Source organism: Lingula anatina, chromosome 1 (assembly GCF_051362555.1).
Source record: "Lingula anatina isolate TDL-2025a chromosome 1, LinAna3.0, whole genome shotgun sequence".
Lineage (NCBI taxonomy): Eukaryota > Metazoa > Brachiopoda > Lingulata > Lingulida > Lingulidae > Lingula > Lingula anatina.
In genome coordinates, this window is record NC_141767.1 from 42644589 (window position 1) to 42664439 (window position 19851).

The 19851-nt window shown below is 35.8% G+C and overlaps 3 protein-coding genes and 2 long non-coding RNA genes across 13 annotated transcripts in view; 4 read left to right on the forward strand and 1 right to left on the reverse strand.

Moving 5' to 3' along the window:
• The window catches only part of LOC106167632 (epsilon-sarcoglycan-like), a 97933-nt gene extending 95618 nt beyond the window's left edge, over positions 1–2315 (forward strand). For both annotated transcript variants that reach the window (XM_087015811.1, XM_087015806.1), the window contains exon 12: positions 170–2315. In XM_087015811.1, the coding sequence (XP_086871937.1) occupies positions 170–236 (67 nt within the window). In that variant the 3' untranslated portion in view covers positions 237–2315. The remainder of the gene's footprint in view (positions 1–169) is intronic.
• A 3303-nt stretch (positions 2316–5618) lies between these two features.
• LOC106175832 (uncharacterized) lies at positions 5619–7012 on the forward strand. Its single transcript, XR_001239710.2, has 3 exons — positions 5619–5778; positions 6034–6170; positions 6587–7012. It is a non-coding gene; the product is annotated as an uncharacterized LOC106175832 (long non-coding RNA).
• A 1722-nt stretch (positions 7013–8734) lies between these two features.
• LOC147764367 (uncharacterized) lies at positions 8735–9591 on the reverse strand. The gene is made up of 2 exons (XR_015335480.1): positions 9486–9591; positions 8735–8868 (listed from the first exon to the last, which is right to left on the reverse strand). It is a non-coding gene; the product is annotated as an uncharacterized LOC147764367 (long non-coding RNA).
• LOC106175828 (uncharacterized) lies at positions 9499–18942 on the forward strand. 8 transcript variants are annotated; one of them, XM_087017759.1, is made up of 7 exons: positions 9499–9655; positions 15536–15575; positions 16090–16141; positions 16510–16555; positions 16821–16949; positions 17299–17420; positions 17746–18942. In XM_087017759.1, the coding sequence occupies exons 3-7, from the start codon at positions 16135–16137 to the stop codon at positions 17844–17846; spliced, it is 405 nt and encodes a 134-aa protein (XP_086873885.1). In that variant the 5' UTR covers positions 9499–9655; positions 15536–15575; positions 16090–16134; the 3' UTR covers positions 17847–18942. The 8 variants fall into 8 exon arrangements, with proteins under 8 accessions (XP_086873885.1, XP_086873841.1, XP_086873866.1 ...); XM_087017720.1 differs by lacking the exons at positions 9499–9655; positions 16510–16555 and adding exons at positions 13609–13710; positions 14091–14179; XM_087017750.1 differs by lacking the exon at positions 9499–9655 and adding an exon at positions 13998–14179.
• On the forward strand, positions 9677–13018 carry LOC147764368 (uncharacterized). The gene is made up of 4 exons (XM_087017707.1): positions 9677–11494; positions 11754–11924; positions 12138–12236; positions 12345–13018. The coding sequence occupies exons 1-4, from the start codon at positions 11153–11155 to the stop codon at positions 12486–12488; spliced, it is 756 nt and encodes a 251-aa protein (XP_086873833.1). The 5' UTR covers positions 9677–11152; the 3' UTR covers positions 12489–13018.
• Positions 18943–19851: the final 909 nt, after the last annotated feature.

Genomic DNA, 19851 nt, shown 5'->3' on the forward strand with positions numbered 1-19851 from the left:
TGAATTTTTTATGAACTCTGTTTCCTTTATTGTACTTTTTTATTTTTAGTCTGATTTAAAGAAATTCCTTGCACAACTTGTGATGTCCTACATAGCCAGTTCTTTCTTTATATTAATGTTATGCCTGTACAATTATACATTGTAATCAATTGTTTTCATGTCATTGTAGCCCCAGTCCAGTGACACCTACTGGTGGTGAACGTACTGGTGACCAGGAACAACTGGTGTCTTCATAAACCATCTGTGTCACCAGGTCCCCAAAAGGCTTTGCCAAATGACACGAGATGGGAGAGAGGAAGCTTGTACCGAAGACAACAAATGACAGATGTGACCTAAGACTTTTGTTATTGCATCATGCATGATGATTATATTCAGAAGTATTGACTTGCATGTCTGAGAACTAGCCTGATTGAGATTCAGATTCTGGCAGTTGCTCTTTTGAATTGACAGGGAACCAATCTGCTTTCAACATCTGACCTTTACCTTCTTTTCATTTAGTTTTTATTTCAGCTTTTACAAACCATTTCCACTCTCTGGATTTCAGACTTTGGGTATTAGGGGCCTGAGGCATCAGGGCTTTACTGATTTAGTGCTGGAGCTTATAAATTGAACCTCCTTCAACAACAGTGAAATGTAAATGAGAATATTTTGCACATAGTAAATGTTGCCCTTTCTTAAACACTAAAATGCTCTGGTATTGAATGCATTACTTCAGTGCATTATCTGCTATCTAACATGTACAATGTACATAGGGCAAGCTAAGAAAAATATAATAAACTATAACTAAAGGGTGCCCATTATTTATCATCTTCTAATAGAAATTGTGCTTACACAATTATGCATCAAACAAGGATAGCAAATAGTTGATAGACAAACCCATAGAGAGGTAAAGTAATGCAAATTGATGGATGTTTACATTGAACTCTTTCATGGTATTGATGTAAAACGTTTAGAAGAAATGGTGACACTGTAAGAAAGAAGAAAACACTGCTCTCTGTACATAAATGCCAAGTTTTAACTTATTCTCATATTTTAATTGATATTTAATGTTAAATTGGTCTTCTTATTAAACAGTACATGAAAATGCATGTATTTTAGGTGTAATGTATTGGGATTATGTTATCTTCAATATTGTTACAGAGGTGACATTTTGTAGCAATTGCGTTGTGATAGAGGCGACATCTTGTAGCAATTGTTTTTACTTCTCTAGAACAATTAGTTTTCAAGGAAAGGAATGAGTAACCATATGTTATTTATGGATGTTAAGTCATTTTAGACCATGCATCTTTGCCAAACTTTTTTGTCACTTTGAACTATTTTCCAGTTTTTTGAAAGATTTACTTTTCTGTTAGTTATTTACCAAAATGCTCATCCTAGAGTCTTTTCCTATGAATTTGTGTTCTTACACTCCAAAACATCAGTCTGATGGTTATTTCTTCAAAATCTTTATCATTTAATAACAAAAAAATCATAAGAATGAACTATAACTGCCATGTTGCAGTTAATCGGTGTCACAGCATTTTACATGTGTTAATGAATATAATAAACAGTTACCTCAACCAAGGAGGCCATGTTTTGACTTGATCTATTAGTTAACAGACTAACTGAATATGTTATGGACAGGTTTTGACCAAATTTTCAATTTAATTTTTACCATTACATGAGTGTTATTAAGGTCCCACTGTTTATTAAGTATTCAGACTATCTAGTGTTTCCCTCATGTTACTCCTATGTACATGTGTATTGTCTGCCCAGTCTGCTCCAGCCATCCTGAATGTAGAACTGAAGCTGAAAGGGAAAAGTGGAATTGAATAAGTTAATGTAGTATTTATTAAATTGTTAACCTGAGCTTCATGAGCGTATCTTCTTTTTGAAAGTAAAATGTTCTCCGCTACAAAAAAAAGTATGAGGGAATTTTAATTATTTTCCTTTATCATCAAACTGTTGACAAAATAATCCTCTGCCCGCGTTTTTTTTTTTTATTTTTTTTTTTTATTTTTTTTTTTATTTTTTTTTTTTTTTTTAGTATGGAGTTGTTATTGTTCACTTTAATTCGATCTCTGTCTTCATTACTAGAATGCATTTAAACTTTTGCACTTATGTATTTCAAAACGATATTTATATTTTTTAATGAGATAGCATTTGAAATCTGTATATGTACACGGCACCTTTCTTTACGTTAAATTTAACAATGTTAGGTGACAAAACATATGTATCTTGGATTGTTTGTATACGTTTTATGTCATAATGCCTTAATTCTCGTTTTGTGGTTAAATGTATAAATAAATATTCGGCTCAACAAAGAGTAAATCTAATGGGGTTTTATTCCTGAATAATGAACATGCATGAATTGTTTAGATTATCAGTAAAATAGCTGAAATCTGAACTATTAAACAATGTACTTGATGCTTCATGTTCGTCAGCCGTTGAGATTTAACACTCGACTGCTCTTGACAGTAATTGTCACATATCACTGGGTGTTTTAATCGTAAAAGGAGATGTTCTAAGTTGATTACTTTAATTTTATCGATCTGTTTTTATTGTAACCGGCATCCGATAGAAACATTGGAAATACTGGTATTATTGGATTTGGACGTGTATCTTGACTGATACATGTAGGATGTCATTCTCTGCGTTCAAAATATTTTGTTACAACCTTGATTTATCAATTAAATGGAAACATTTGCATTGAATTTCATTTAAAAAAGAGACAGAAAAGTCAATAACGACGTTCTATGGCACGACGTAACGTCACGTCTCAAATACGTCACATCTACTGTGACGTTAACCCGCACGGTGACATACAGTCTTAACGACAGGTCATCTTGAGAAGCACGTCTCTTTTGACCAAACCTGTAATCCTACTCAAAATGGCTACTGGACTTAAAGATGAGAAAGTGAATGGACAGAATTCAGATGAATCAAGTCTTGGACTTCGTACAGAAGAAAGAGCAAAATCTAGAGCAGGCCATCTGGCCTTATGGATAGATGCAGAAAGTGGACACTCCGGCTCTTCTTCCAGGCCGATAACACCACTTGATTGCGCGGCAGTTCCTTTGCATCTTTCACGTAGATTGCCTACGACAGCTACAGATAGAGACCCAGCAGTTTATTCTATCTTGTTGGAAGAAAGGCTAAGGACAGCGGAAAAACTGAGAAGGGAGCAACTTAAGGCGAAGACACCATCCACTGGAGCAAGATTAGAAAAAGTAAGTCACGTGGGCGAGTTAGCAAGTATTTTCGTTTGGCTTTAATTTTCAACTTTCAATGGAAATACATCTGTATATCAGACTGATGTCAATGAATATTTTCGAAATTTCGGTGTTTGGGGATTTATGCAAGTCATAAAGACCAGAAAGGAATGGCGCGTAAATACCGACATCATCTTGAGTTTTGTTTTCTTAATAACATTTTAAGGCTACACAGAAGAAATTGGAAGAAGATATAATAGACCAAGAAAGGAAAAGACAAATAGTTGAGGCCAAGTTGGAGAAGATGAGAAGAAGACCGGAAGAAATTAGAAAGAAAAAAGAACAGATGGAACTTGAAAAGAAGAAAGCTCGGGAGGCAATGGAAAAGGCAATAAAGGTCAAGAACTTTCATCGTTTTCATTTTTCTTTTATGTATGTATTCCTTAGATAAATTAAACAATCTGTGAAGCGTTTAAAGAAAACTTTTGAAAAATGGCATTTTTCTTTTGCATATCTAAACCATCATTTGAAGAGTCACTTTATTTGCCTGTAACAATATAATATGATATGCCGCAATCACCTTCATATATCAATCATATTGCAAACATCAGGCTGTGGACATGGACAAAGTGCAGGATGAATCCAAATTGCAAGAAGAGAGACTCAGATTCGAGGAGGAGTGCCTTAGGAACTGTGAAAATAACCAAAAGGTATATTTTATTTTATTTTTAGGCAAAATACTTCTTAGAAAAAGGGAGCGAAACTTCTATAACTGTCATTATCTGCGTCTTTTGTAAAAGCCTTCTTTTTATAGAAAAGTTTTCTCATTTCACACACATTTTAATCTGTTCCAGAAATACCCCATTCAGCGCGATGTGTTTGAAGAAACCAAGGCCCCCTCTCGATTCAGACGATGGTGGAATTCCGTTGTTGATGCCATCAGATCATTATCTTGCTTTGGTGGACGCCGACGCAACAGAGTTCACCCTATGAAGTAAATGGCCCTGGCGATGGAGGACCGGAGAGCGCACGATAGAACTGATTTATCGCTATTAAAATTTAGTGGAGTGTACTAAACATTTTGTCAGAGAGACAAAGACGACGAAAAACGGTACAAAAAAGAGGAAATGACATATTTATCACCGATTCAAAGTGCCGGTTAATGTTATTATTATTTTTCTTTATTCGTAAAGAACGTTGGTATTCTTTTAATCAGTGATAGCGATGTTATATAGTTCTTGCAAGTGAGCAGTGGACTATTTCACCGGCGGATCCAAAGAGAAGAACCGCAAGGTTGCGGTCCCCCCTCCCCTTCTTTGATTTCTTTTCACCTTTTATAATCTATATTACAATGATACAAGCCGGGCAAAGCGAGGAAACCCTTACTCCCCCGTACTCCCTCCCTTGACCACCGCCGTAAGGGCCGATCAACCCCTCAAAAAATAATAGATCCTCTGATGTGCGTGTCACCCCTCACCGCTCCTCTGCCTCCCCCCCATGTACATGTAGTAGCAGTGCCACTAAAAGTTTTTATAGTCTTTTTTATTATGGAGGGGATTTTTCTTGTATATACGTTAGTATTAACTAATTTAAGCAAAATGAATCAAGATAATTACTTGTATTAAACTGTCCGGTTAAAATGTGTAAATAAAGCATATGATTTGGCAAAGAGTAAATTTAATGGCGTTTTATTTTCCAATAATAGACCAGTTGGGAATCAACCGTTTTAAGTCGGAAAATTGCTGGGGATGACAATTGTATTTGTATAAGAAGTAAAAGAAAAATATAACAAAAGATGCTCTCGTTTATTAATATTTTTTAGCAATGGTGGGTTTACAAATAAATACATACATGTACACATATACATAATGCGAAAGCACTAAAATGTCTCCATTAGCTGAACTACTACTTTTTTCAATATAAAGAGGAAAGTAGAATAGTAGCACATAGGTATCAAAGGTATAGGTGTTAAACAACGAATGAGTTACTGCGTGATTATAGTATGCAGAAAACAGAATACCTAGCAGGTAAATAAAAACGATATTATTATTAGCCAGTATTGTGTCTTATCGCCAGAAAAAATCAAATTGCGTGTTTTCCTCAAAACTGTCTGGATTTCGCCGAATGAAACCTCTCAGTAAATTTCAAGCTATAGAGTGAACAAATACAGCACCAATGATATGTACACCTGTGAAAATAATCAAAAGGTAAATTGCGTTTTATCTTTATGCAAAATAGTTTTAAGAAAGGGAAAGAGAGACAGGTTGTGTTATCAGTGTTGCGTCTTTTGGCATATTGCGTCTTTTGTACTGACAAAAGACATTTATTATACGCACAAATATGAGCGCATGTGAAGGCGTCACGTGGTCATCGGATTTGTTGAACAGTTTCAGTAACAACGTCTCAACTAACACTCAAATGAGCCATACCTGTTGCTATTTGCATAACAATAAGTTGCTATCGTAGTGTGAGCTGTCTTCCCTAATGCTCACTTGGCAGTTGGACAGAGTCGGGTGTGGACGTATGTTCAGTATGGTGCAGTCACAAGGTCGAGTTTTTAAGAGACGTAGAAGCAAATACATGTTTTGTAAGTAGCACTGTTTCTTCATAATCCACCACTTAAGGCGCAGAATATTTACGACTAATTTTTATAACATGAATCCTTATACTGCTGTTCCCATTGTTACTTGTGTGTCACTCATAATGGTAGAATTTATTGGTTACAATGCACTGGAACTTCATATGTACAGGATGAACGGCGCTCTCACCTGGCAATTGATGATAACCTTACTGAAATCTTTATAGAAAGTTATAAAGTTATAAATATTATTTTTCTTTTCAGAAGCCCAAAGAGATTCAGCACAACATGCGCCTGAAAAAAAAACGGTGCCTAGCCTTTGTTTCATACTAGGAACCCCACGCTTATCCGTGCACCACAAAGGTCGATCTTTTATGAGGCATAGAAGCCAATGCATGTTTGTGAGTATCACTATTTCTTCAATATCATTGCCATTTTATAATAAAGGCGCAAACGAACGAAAAAATATTTACGACAAACATTTATAACATTGATATTGTTGCTTGTATGTCATGGTAGAAATGACTGCTTAATTATTTTACACAACCTGTCGTCTTTAGTGTGACGTATGTTGTCCATTCATTAAACTGTTCACTGTATTAAATTTATTTGTACAATTACATTGTGTGCAATATGTTTGCTATGTTCTTCGAAGACAATTAGTTAAAAGAGATCGTTTTCGCTTCTCAGAAATGCGCCAATATGCACTACAATAAGTAAGTACACTCTCCTCTGTGATATTACATGCATTATTTGTATGTTTTAAAAAAGCTAGTTTGTTTAGTCTTAAGTTATAAACATCATTTTCTCTTTTCAGAAACTCAACGAGATTCAGCACAACATGCGCCTGCCAGTAACCTACGGTGCCTAGTCTTTGTTTTATACCAGGAATCCCACGCTCATTCGTGCATCTATTATATGAATACTGAATAAATATTTTTGTAATTAATAATAAATATTTTTATTCATTTTGTTATATAATATTATTATGATAAAGATAATAGTAATGATAAAGTGAATGAGATATTTTAATTCGTGTTTTAGGACTTTTAAATTCAATTTGCTTAATGCTCTGTAAATGTCTTAATATTTGTGATTGGCGGTTTTCTGGGGTACCTAAAAATATCTAAAATTGAAATAGTTGTAAATGTTGTATTGCTATTTGCCCAAAATTTATAAATAAAAGACATTAATACTGTAACGAACACTGCACATAAAAAATTATTTTCAAAAAGTTTCATAACTGATTTGCCTGACTTTTTATCTTTATATAGTACTATATATTTTACTTAAAGTATTAAGTAAAATATATAGTACTATATATTTTACTTAATACTTTAACTGGCTATTTATTTATAACTTTAATCATCTTATTCTGTTCATTTTACCCCTGAAAAGTCTATTGAACATTTTTGCATGTAGAATAGACAATAAATAAATAAATAATTATATAATCATTGTCGTTAGCTTGAATAATTGGATAGTCCATTTCATTGAAGGGATAAAAGTAAAGGCGAGTCAATTTCTTTGGACGGGTGCCAGGTGGGGCGAGTCCATTCAAGTGAAGGGGTGTCAGGTGGAGCGAGTACATTTTATTGGAAGGGTGTCAGGTGGGGCGAGTCCATTCCACTGGAGGGGTGTCAGGTTGGGCGAGTCCATTCCAGTGGAGGGGTGTCAGGTGGGGCGAGTCCATTCCAGTGAATGGTGTCAGGTGGGGCGAGTCCATTCCAGTGGAGGGGTGTCAGGTGGGGTGAGTCCATTCCAGTGGAGGGGTGTCAGGTGGGGCTAGTCCATTCCACTGGAGGGATGTCAGGTGGGGTGAGTCCATTCTATTTGAGGGGTGATAGGTGGGGCGAGCCCATTCCACTGGAGGGGTGTCAGGTGGGGTGAGTCCATTCTATTTGAGGGGTGATAGGTGGGGCGAGCCCATTCCAGTGGAGGGGTGTCAGGTGGGGCTAGTCCATTCCAGTGGAGGGGTGTCAGGTGGGGCTAGTCCATTCCAGTGGAGGGGTGACAGGTGGGGCGAGTCCATTCCAGTGGAGGGGTGTCAGGTGGGGCGAGTCCATTCCAGTGGAGGGGTGACAGGTGGGGCGAGTCCATTCCACTGGAGGGATGTCAGGTGGGGTGAGTCCATTCCATCTGAGGGGGTGTAAGGTTGAGTGGAGTGTCATGTTCAACCGAGTCAATTCTATTTGAATTTACCTATTCCATTATTCAATTTTTAAAAATTATTTACATCACAATAATTTAATTTGAGAATGGTCACAAAAATACACAAATCAGGAATATAATTCAAATATTTTTTTATTATTATTACAATTTTTACTCCAATAAAAGGAAGTGATAAAATGGGTTCCATATATAAATTTCGGAAAAATAACCATTGCCATTTAAAACGTTGTTTGAGGTTACATTTGTATCTTTCCACTTTTCCAATTTCAATTTCAAAATTGAAGTTTTCATATGTTGAATGGGTTAGCATATAAATCGATTTATAGAACCCAAATCCGTCAAAAATGCACCAGTCTTGCATTTACAAACATAGGAAAATTATATGAAGGAAGACTTTGAATGAATGAATGCAGAAAAAATTAATGTGTTCCCTTCTGCTATAGAAATAAAAATTGATTTAAAAAAAGGCGGAATTGTAATTTTTTTACAAATTTTATCTATTTATGTGGGCTGGTGAAAACTGTTTTAGATATTTTCTTTTAGTATGTTAAAACCGGAAAAATGCTAAAATTCCATAATTTACAAAATACTGGGTATATTTGTTATTACGTTTACAGCTATTTCAATTTTCTATATCTTTAGGTACCATATAAAAGTGTCAATCACAAAACTTTTGACATTATTTACAGAGCAGATTTAGCAGATTGAAAGTCCTCATTCCACTTTATCATAACTACTATCTTTAGCATCATAATTTCATAACAAAATTTTAAAAAAAAACATGGAAAAACGACAAATTACAAAAGTATTTATTCAGTTTTCATATAGTAGATGCACAAATGAGCGTGGGATTCCTGGTATGAAACAAAGGCTAGGCACCGTAGGTTGCTTGCAAGAGCAGAATTTGTGCAGAATCTCGTCGAGCTTCTGAAAAGAGAAAATCATATTCATAACTTTAGACTGATGAACGGACAGACTTTTAAGATACTAATAATGCATGTAATATCACAGAGGAGACGGTGCATCTAATATTGAAATAGAGTGTGTGTAAATTAGGTTTTAATACAGTGAACCGTGTTATGGACAACATACGGCACATTGGAGACGGCAGGCTGTGTAAAATATGTGTAAGGTTTCAGCAATGCTATAAACATTTTATATAAAAGCTTAAACATAAAAATTTACAAATACTGATTTTTAAGTTATAATCGATAAAAGGAAATTAACCCTATCAGAGACAAAATTAACCATAAGACCATTTAATTACGTCAAAAAATATTCGTAATCAACTGTGGAGGGACATATCGATATATAAAAAAGAGCCTTAAAAAGTGAAGAGCTAAAAGATTTCAGTTAGGTTATCATCAAATGCCAGGTGAAAGTGCCGTTCATCCCGAGCATGTGGAGTCCCAGTGCATTGTTAACAAATTTATTATTCTGAGTGACACACAGGAAGCAATGCGAACAGCAGTACAAGGACTCGTGTTATGAATATTTGTCGTAAATATTCTTTCATTCCTTATTGAAGAAACGGTGATACTCACAAACATGTATTTGCTTCTACTCCTAATAAAAGCTCGACCTTGTGACTGCACCACACATACTGTAGCGTCTACACCCGACCGCGTCCAACTGCCAAGTGAGTATTCGGGAAGACAGGTCACACTACCATGAGCAACTTATTGTTATGCAAATCACAACAGCTATAGCTCATGTGAGTTGAGAAGTTGTTACTCTAACTGTTCGCTAATGTTCAGTAAATCGGATGGTGACGCTTCACAAATCGATATGAAGCAAATAAATAACGTTACCACGGGGCTATATATTGCTTAAAGAATCAGCAAACGTTAAGAGAACGTTATTCTACTTTTTAAGCTGTCACTGTTATTTTCATTGTTCTGTGAAACGTTGCCAGCAGCTTATTTCAAAATGGGGTTTGGGTTGGACGGCGACTAGAGCTATGCAGTTTTTTTTTTACTTTTAGGAATGGCTAAATAGATATCAATACTGTTACCAACACAACCAAATTTATTAAAAAGGCGTTTTAAAATAATATTGTTAGTTGTTTGGTGTTTATGACGAACCAGTGACTTGCTCGCAAGGTTAGCTAACACAGGAGTGAATAAGTCCAGCTGTAGAATCGAGCGAATGGAGGTCCGTTGAATAGTACTTCACGGTCGCCTGATCTTACAGATGTATCCACATGAGGTACATGTACACACACACTTAATTGTCATGTAGGGACATTTTTATATGTCAAATGTTTACAATATATTTATTTTATATAATAAATCTAAATTTAATTTATAACATCTGCCAGTAGACCTTTATTTTAAATGTTTTCTTTTTAATTAAATGAACATAATGGCAGACAGTTGGCAACTTAATAAATTGATAAGGGATTAAACTGTTGGGTTCAGGGGACCCAAACTATGTCAGATCATCCCTCTTGCACGGTGACTTTAGTTTGTCAAGAAATGGCTGTCTACCACCTAATTACCTAGCTGAACGAAACTTAACAGGCTTCATTAGCACCTTCTACACACAGGACCTATGCGAAAGTTAATGTCGTTTTGCAAGAATGTGGAGAATTGACAAGTATCACTACATTTCCAAATAATCTGTCTGTAACAGAGATGCATATATTTCAAGGAAGATATTCATTAATCTATGTATTTTTAATGATCACCAAGCCACCGAAATGCGTGGCTATCATTGGATTTGAATGTGTTTTTGGCTGTTACTGTCTTCTAAGTTATACCAAGGAGATGTATCACATAACTTCAAGGTTTTACAAGGTTTAAAAGAGTCCAATCTAGTCAAAGGTAGGCAATCCATTTAACTCAATAGTATCAAACTGGAATATGGCAAGATGCCCCTTCAAAAACTTTTGCTGATCACAGGCTCTTCTCTGTAGGAGAATGATTTTAATTTGTAACAATAAAGATTCAATTTGGAGAACGAATTTTCTATGAAAACGATACCTTTTGAATTTCATTTCAATTGAATCGAAGAATTTGAATCGAATCTGACAAAACGATGAGCGAAACCATATTCCATAATAGACAGACGTTCTATGGCACGACGTAACGTCGCACCTCAAATACGTCACACCTACTGTGACGTGAACCCGCACGGTAACATACAGTCTTGACGACAGTTCTTTTTGAGCAGCACGTCTCTTTTGACCAAACCTGTAATCCTACTGAAAATGGCTACTGGACTTAAAGATGAGAAAGCGAATGGACAGAATTTAGATAAACCAGATCTTGGAATTGGTGCAGATGACCAAAGACCAAAATCTAGAGCAGGGCATCTGGCCTTATGGATAGACGGAGAAAGTGGACGCTCCAGCTCTGCTTCCAGGCCGATAACACCACTCGATAATGCGACAGTTCCTTTGCATCTTTCACGTAGATTTTCTACAACAGCTACAGATAGAGACCCAGCAGTTTATTCATTCTTGTTGGAAGAAAGGCTCAGGACAGCGGAAAAATTGAGAAGGGAGCAACTTAAGGCGAAAACACCATCCACCGGAGCAAGATTAGAAAAAGTAAGTGACACATAGTGAGTAAGTATTTTTGTTTGTATTTAATATTCCTTTTTTTCATATTTGCATATCAGATTCCTGTTCCAATATCTTTCTTATTGAATTTGATGAGATAAACTAATGTCAATAAATATGTTTGAAACTTTTGTGTGTTTGGGGATATATGCAAGTCATATAGACCAGAAAGGGATGGCGTGTAAATGCCGATATCATCTTGAGTGTTTTTTAATAACTTTAATTTCTTAATAAAATTTATCTTAAGGCTACACAGAAGAAATTGGAAGAAGATATAATAGGTCAAGAGAAGAAAAGACAGTTAGTTGAGGCAAAGTTGGAGAGGATGAAAAGAAGACCGGAAGAAATTAAAAAGAAGAAAGACCAGATGGAACTTGAGAAGAAAAAAGCTCGGGAGGCAATGGAAAAGGCTATAAAGGTTAGGAATTTTCATCATTTTCTCTTTTCATTAATGCATCTATTTTTCAGATAGAATTAAACAAACTGTAAGGTATTTTAAAGAAAACTCTTGAAAAAATGGAATTTATATTTTGCATATGTTAAACTAACGTTTATGGAGTCATGTTATTTGCTTGTCACAGTATTATATGATATGCTGCAATCACCTTTATAATCATATTGTAAACAACAGGCCTTAGACATGGACAAAGTGCAAGACGAATCCAAATTGCGAGAAGAGAAGCTGAGATTTGAGGCGGAGTGCCTTAGGAACTGTGAAAATAACCAAAAGGTATATTTTGTTTTATCATTATACAAAATACTTTTATAAAAGCCTTCTTTTTATAGAAAAGTTTTCACATTGAAATTGGTATAAAACATACATTTTAATATTTTCTAGAAATATCCCATTCAGCGCGATGTGTTTGAAGAAACCAAGCCCCCTTCTCGATTCAGACGATGGTGGAATTCCGTTGTTGATGCCATCAGATCATCATCTTGTTTCGGTGGACGCCGACGTAACAGAGTTCACCCTGTGGAGTAAATGGTGATTGAATGCCAGAGCTCGAGAGCGGACGGAAGAACTGATTTATCGCTATTAAATTTTAGTGGAGTGTATTTTTATAAACATTTTGTCGGAGAGACAAGGTCGATGAAAAGACCTCTGACTCAAAATGTCGGTTGGTGTTGTTTATTTTCCTTTATTTGTAAAGGACGTTGGCACTCAAATAAAATAGCGATGTTATATAGTTCTTTCACGTGGAGCAGTGGTCTGGAAATATAAGGAAAACTTACTCACCCTCATCCAACCACCACCGTTATGATGACCGGATTGGATCCGCTGATCAATGTGCGAGTCACTCATCACTCCGCCCCCCCCTCTCCGCCCCCCGTCTATGTGTATGTACATGTAGCTGCTGTTTCACTAAAAGCTTTTGTACTCTATCATGTGAATAAAAACAATTTTCTTCTAAATAAGTTATTCTCAATATTGTAAAAAAAATGTATCTCATGTTATTTACTTGAATATTACTGTCTTGTTAAAATGTGTAAATAAAACATTTGACGTAAAAAAGTCAATCTGGTGATTTTTTTATTTCTTTCTTTCATTTATCTTTTTATTTTTAATGGACCTTCATACCAATATGTGTCTGATGGGTCCAAGTTTGTTCCCCCCTCTCTCAAAAAGACATAAAACTAGCATTTTTATCTTTGTGCCACGTCTCCTCCTCACCCCTCTATTTATAAAATCCTGGGTTCGCCATGCTCGAGGTCCGCTGGTGATGGCAAATATTCTCGCTGGACACAGAGAAAAGTGTACTAAACTAGCCAGATACATAGCTGTGAATATGACAGAAAATCAATATGTGACCCAAATACGTGTAGAGGGTAGGTCCGACAGAGGATATTGTTTCAAGTGACTTCTTTCTACCGCTGTCACCTGACATTTGGGGAAAATCCAGTCTCTCTCTACCCGGATGTAACTGTATACTGTACTGGGACCTCGCCACACATTGAGACCCTTATACCGGTAACAAAAACATCCCCGGGTAATGTCACCTCTCGAGGATAGCCTTTCATAGAACCCTTTGTCCGGAAATTTCGGAATTTCCCATGGTAGGCTATTTCCACACCGGGTCTTGTGCCTTGGTATTTTGGAGGTTTTGACATTTTTAACCATTTTGTTTCATGTGTCTCACAGGTATAAGGTGTTTTGCGTTGATATCATTATTCCCCAGGGACTGGACCGTCTGTGTTGAACTTAGGTAGGCACCGTCTTACTGTAATGTTGACATGAAAGCTATTGTTTGGGGGAGTAGAGAATAAGAGAATTGATAAAGACAACATGATTGTACGCGATATCTTTAAAATATTGAATTTTTAAACAATGCATATATGGCAATATCGCACTGTGCAATTATCAAAACAAATTTGTTGAAGGGACTAGTTTTTGTCTTGAATAATTTAAGATAATTATTCTATTTTATTTTAGTGTCATTTTAGTTTTTAAAACGTAAGGAAATATTGCTGTACCTTTAGCGCATTACATTACCCCCCACCCCCACCCCAAATAATCTTGCGTATCAGTTGACCCACAAGTAGATACCCGGATATATGCTTGTTCGTACTGTCTATTAATTATAAGTATCACAAGAAGGCGTATCATACAAGACGAACAGGGCTCTGAAGCGACAAGTTCAGGTTCCTGGAGAAAGGCCCCATTACATGCAGAAGGTCTGTTGATTTCATTTTATGATCAATTTTGCTATGCTTAGCTGCCACATGAAAAAGTAACAACTGTTTATCCGCGTAACTTGGGCGTCTAGTAAACAATTTAAAAACGAAAGTGGAAGTCGACAGGCGGAATACAGGGGATTTGAACCAAAGTATCTTGAGTGGTAGGTGAGTATGGTACAGGTGCTGAGTTACTGAATATTGAAATTTTGGTGTGCATCGGAAGCTTAAATGCCACTAAAATCGGGGCATTCAACAGCGCAACATCTACAGTGTAAGCCATACTTCATGGGTACATTTTGGACAAAGCAACCCCATTTAACGCCTTTGAAATAGCTCTTGACGTGGCTAAAGCTTTTTGAAACCCAAGATGCGAAACACGGGCGTGATTCTTAAAACATTGCCCTTTGCTTCAGTAGCATTGATATCGGAACCACTGAGAGAATCTAGTCTTGATGGCGTTCCACAAATCAACCGTATCATGTCAGTTTTTGTTCTGGACATACATGTAATGCTACTTTTACTTGGACTAAGAAAGGCACCTTCCACTTCGAACGGTATACTTTTAAGTTATAACTGGACCGGCCAGCTTTAAGAGGCCCTTACCAAGGAGAAACTCCTTGCCCTTACATAACATTTTATTACACCACAGGAGATTTTATTCCCTTTCACAAGTTCTCGAAGATTGTGCTCCATGCTGTTAATTATGTTAATACATACTATAACCCTGCATAGTTGTAGAAGTCTTGTGTTGGATCCTAGATACCGGAACACATGTCTTTTAGCCTTGTCGTATGCGGGGGCTCTCTTACACAATAGCCAGAGTACATTAAAAGTTGCCAGTCTCTCAATGAGTACCGGTGTGACAGGAATGGTGCGCCAGCGCGCCTCTAGGAACCGTAGTCTGTTCCCCATTCATTTGTATAGGTGACATTCGTTTATATACTAACCCCAATTCCCCGACTAACCCTTACCTGACACCAGGGGCCCCTATAACAATATACAAAAATTTTGTAACAGACCACTAGCGCACTAGCGTAAGAGAGTATACTAATCATATGGGAACCCGAGTTAGGGCCCACAGAATTGGGAAATAATTTGTAATTAATATTTTCAAATTCTGCGGTCCTTGACACCCGTACTTCCATTCCTGTCGCTTAAGTATATTGCTGAGCGTGAAAATGCCTTCGGTTACTGTTTAATTCTGAAACCTATATATTTCAAAAAAGAGTACGTTCAAAGAGAATTAAAAAATTATGATATGATGTTTGGTAGATAAATAAAAAATCAAAAGCAGCTAAGATTACCACCAAGTCCTTTTTATGGTGTCATTGTGCAGTTGATATTTTTTTCTAGGAAACTGTGTTTTAAGAAGCATATCAAGCAATCAGGATGGGTAAGTCTTGAATTCATACAATTTTGTTTCATTATTATGTATCGGTGTACTGACCTATTTATTAAGATTAATGTCAAATATGTGATTTTATCAAAGAATAAACAGACCTGACTTTAGATTTACTTTCTCTCTATTATCTGTACATAACTTAAAGGTCTTTTTATCTTGTGTGTTTGAGGACTGGGTCGAATTCTACTATACGCCTGTCTTGTCGGTGATATAGACCTAGTAAAGTTCAACACGATATTTCCATGTCGTTTTATATACGGGTCACTTCTGTACTTATGTGAAGAAATGCCGTAACTTTTTCGTGTTGTCACCTGTCACCAACTATAAAACTAATATGCATGAACACAATGTGAAATTAAGCGGCGAGTTGTGGTGCCAAAACTGAAAAAAAGTTTCCGAAAACAATGACAATACTATGTCATTTGCACCTTTTATTGTATCACTCCAGTTGTCACAATTATACATGAATACTTTTGTCTCTACTATTTATCTTATATAACGCCAGGTGACATGGTACTAGCAGGGAGAACACAGGCCGCAGTGGTGTCAGATGGACAGTGAGTTATCTCATTTTTTATGTATCAAGCTAATATTTATTTACACTATCGACGGAACTACCCTGTATTAAAGGAATAATAACTCTTCGTATGAGATCTATATTTCACAACAAAAAACATTGTAAACAGCTCATAGAAATATAATATATTCTGTTTTACCACAAAAACGGCAGTTATAGCTATTATTCTGATGTCTGAGCTTGTCATCGGACCACGTGACCTCCATAGATGGCTATAGTCTGTAATAATCTCTTAAGAATTATAACAAAAAAACTTTTTAGAAAAAAAAAAAAACAAGGACTAACTTTGAATGTGGAAATGGATTCATTGACCATTGGTAAGTATGGGAAAATTGTTGTTTATTTCAGGAAAATTAATTTTTTGGCCAAAACTAACAGTTATTATCCCTTTAAGGTATTTATGTTGTATCTCAAACACGCAACTCATAAACGTTTCTCGTAATCGTTTTAAACAAATAATCAGTTTTTTAACACAATTGTAATGTTTGAAAGAAGTTAGATGTAGCCTACCATCAGTGATGAAACGATGTTCACGTTGTGACTTATAAATTACGTCGTGAAGCTTTTTAAAAAGTTTAATAATGTTTAGTCAATTTTAAAAAATACTTTTGATGTGCATCTCAAAAGTGGATATAGTGCAAGTGAAAATTTTGTTTTAGAAATCAGGCGTATGCTATTCGAAAAGAACAGGCCGTAGTGACTGAGATAGCTCCGGGTCAGTATGGTATAGTCACCCAACAGCAAACGGTCTTCATCAGCGCCTCCCAGCAAAACCTCCCAGCTCTGCAGTATGTACATTTATATTCGAATTCTTATCAAAATACAATGGAAGAAAAAAGTTAAGGAAGCATGGGCAGAACGGACTATTGACTTTTTATCTTTGTTTGTTTCACAGTTCATGTGTCTATATTGAAAAAAAATGTAAATCAATGTAATTAGGACACAGAAAGGTAAAAAGTTATAAATGTTCAAGAAACTGAAAGCTCGTTCAAGTTTTATCTGATAAAATATAAATTTATTTTTCATTTATAACTATAACATTAGTGTCCCAAAAGTCACCAAATGATGGCACTGTATAATAAACGGACAATATTAAAAAAGCGCTAATAAAGCATTTATTTATTTATAATTCCTAAGGTACCAGCCGGCTGGGAATGCCCCAGTGATAGTGCAGGTAGGGAGTGAAGATGAGGATAAGTGTATATGCTGTGAATCGTGTTGTACTTGCACTGGGAAGTGGTATTCTTTCCATGGAAAAGGTGAGCTACACAGCATTTCGTTTTGCTTTCGTCACATTTACATGAGATCAACTAGAACGCTCTACATTATGTGAGATTCTTCTTCTAACTTGTACGCTTTCACCTACGCCTTAGACATATTCGTTATTATGCCCAAGCCTACGCTAAATGTGCAAAAAAATGTTAGCTTTTAAGTGAGTCTATTGATCTTTTTTGATATTGCTAAACGCTGTTTTTACTTGATAACTCTTTGAAACTGAATGTTTCCTTAGAAACTTCCTCTTCTGCGTGAGGATTTCACCCATCTATTCATTAATATCATGCCTTCTTTTAAATCTCTTCGTAGGCTTCTTTCCAGTATGCATGCTGGTCGTGTTCTACTTCATATTCGGCGTCTTTGCTCTAGCATTGTATTGTTGTTGGTGCATCTTGTGCGGGTCCGACTAACGTCACTCCATACGCCATGGATACAGCTTGCTGAAATACTGAGTGCATCCATTTCAACCTTAGTGCTTAATAACCTGTGTTCCAATTTGACTGATAAAAAAGTAAATTGTGACGCCTTTTTTCTGATCAACTATATTATTTTATAGATATATTATAAATAAAATAATAAGTAGTTATGGATTAATGATTTATAGCGAAAAATTATATATACATGGATTTGTATATCCATAAAAAGGATGTCACTTTTTTCGAAAAAGAATAATGAGCATCACGAAGAGATCCTGAACATCTGACATGATTGATTCACATCACAGGTTTTGTATAATTTTTTTTTCTAGTCAAGTATATTATTTAGAAGTGTTATTTTGCTAACCAGAAATTTAATTGGCACAGTGATTTGATATTACTTGATTGAAAATTAAGGTGAGGTCAAGTCAGCAATTGTTTAGAAAGAACTTATTCTTTCTACCTTGCAAAAAAGTGCAATGAATGGTACGTTCATTTAGTTTGCACCACTGTAGGTTAGATTTCCAATGCCATTAACAGTAAACGTGATACGTCTTAGTAAAAGCAGAGATTGGACTTTATCTTTCTGGGTCAATTTTCTGTTTAACTAGCTTTAACCTTGTCTACCATAGGCGTAGGCGGTGGTGGTGGGAGGGGGGGATTAGGTCCCCCATTATTTTAAATCACGACAGTCTTAAACGCAGTGAGCGGGGGATGGGGGGGGGGGGGCGAGACCCCAGTCAACTTATGTCAAACTCCAGGTACAAAGTTTTGACGTTCTTTTTTTTTTCTTGTAAATTCAAAATTTGCATTCAGAATGTAAGCTGATAATGCGGCCCCCTGGAGTGCGACGAACAACATTATGTACTGACAGCTGTAAAAATGATAGGCAAAGTGTCTTATTTCACTTTCTATTTACATAAATATTGAAAAATTGTACGATCGAGTAAATAATCAAGTATTATTAAAGTAAAAGTGTGATAAGCATGTGCATGTATTCAAGAGACCTATGTTACATGAGAGATGTACTAATTTGAAAAAGATAACGTCACAAGATATAAATTTTCAAATAAATGAACAGTGTTCTGTGCTCGTGTATGTATTAATTGTTCTTGAATTAACATCTTTCTGATATGTAAGTGATACACTGTACACCTCATACTAATTGATAAACCAGAAACTGAACTACATACACTGTACGTGTCACGATTGTACTTTGTACGAACTGGTCAAAATGCGTTAGATGCGACTGAAACATTGCGTTTTACCAGAAAAAGCTCGATTGTAGTTAACTTTAAGTTTCACATTCTTTAATCTTTATGACTTTATATATGTAGAAATTATACCTGCATTTATTTTACGTATTTCAATGTATTTTCTCTAATTCAAAAAAGCATTTTGTTGACTTTTCAAATGATGAGAATAATTGACATAAGTGAATATAGCCTACAGTGTACATGTATATGTGGCCCCTTTTCTCCACTACAACATTTGCTTTCATTTTGGCTCTCTGTCTAGACATGACTTCTGAAATACTTAGACACCAAAAGGCATAGGGAAAAACTGGCAACAAGCCTTTTTTTTATATGGTCCTTTAACCTTCAGCCCTCACCATACTTAGTGTCGTGTTTTATGTAGAATTTCGCTGCCTTTTAACTTTTTGTTTTATTATTCTTTAAAAAAAAGAAAAAGAAAGAAAGAAAAAAGTTTTGATAGTCTGAACATAGCATAAGTCATAGAATGGTTATCATTTACAAAATTCTATATTTATACCGGGTACATGAAATTTCCTCCTAAGCCCCTAGAAACATAAAAGATGTAAAATGAGTGATGAGAACACTTCGTTTTCCTTTACAAAATTGCTAACAAAAGCAGGTTAAGTGAACTTTTTAGTTAAAACTAGCACATCAAATTAAAGAAACATTGTACACTTGCGATCATGCCAACGGTGTTTGGACGTATTAAGTGATTTGTGAAATTGTTCACTGTTATGCATAAG

What these genes read in the sequence shown, in the direction of transcription:
- LOC147764368 (XM_087017707.1), top strand. Translation starts at nt 11,153, where the DNA reads ATGGCTACTGGACTTAAAGATGAGAAAGCGAATGGACAGAATTTAGAT. An exon ending in CCGGAGCAAGATTAGAAAAA is followed by an intron (nt 11,495 to 11,753) that starts GTAAGTGACACA and finishes ATTTATCTTAAG; the next exon opens with GCTACACAGAAGAAATTGGA. An exon ending in CAATGGAAAAGGCTATAAAG is followed by an intron (nt 11,925 to 12,137) that starts GTTAGGAATTTT and finishes TGTAAACAACAG; the next exon opens with GCCTTAGACATGGACAAAGT.
- LOC106175828 (XM_087017715.1), top strand. An exon ending in CAAAACCTCCCAGCTCTGCA is followed by an intron (nt 16,950 to 17,298) that starts GTATGTACATTT and finishes ATAATTCCTAAG; the next exon opens with GTACCAGCCGGCTGGGAATG. An exon ending in GTATTCTTTCCATGGAAAAG is followed by an intron (nt 17,421 to 17,745) that starts GTGAGCTACACA and finishes ATCTCTTCGTAG; the next exon opens with GCTTCTTTCCAGTATGCATG.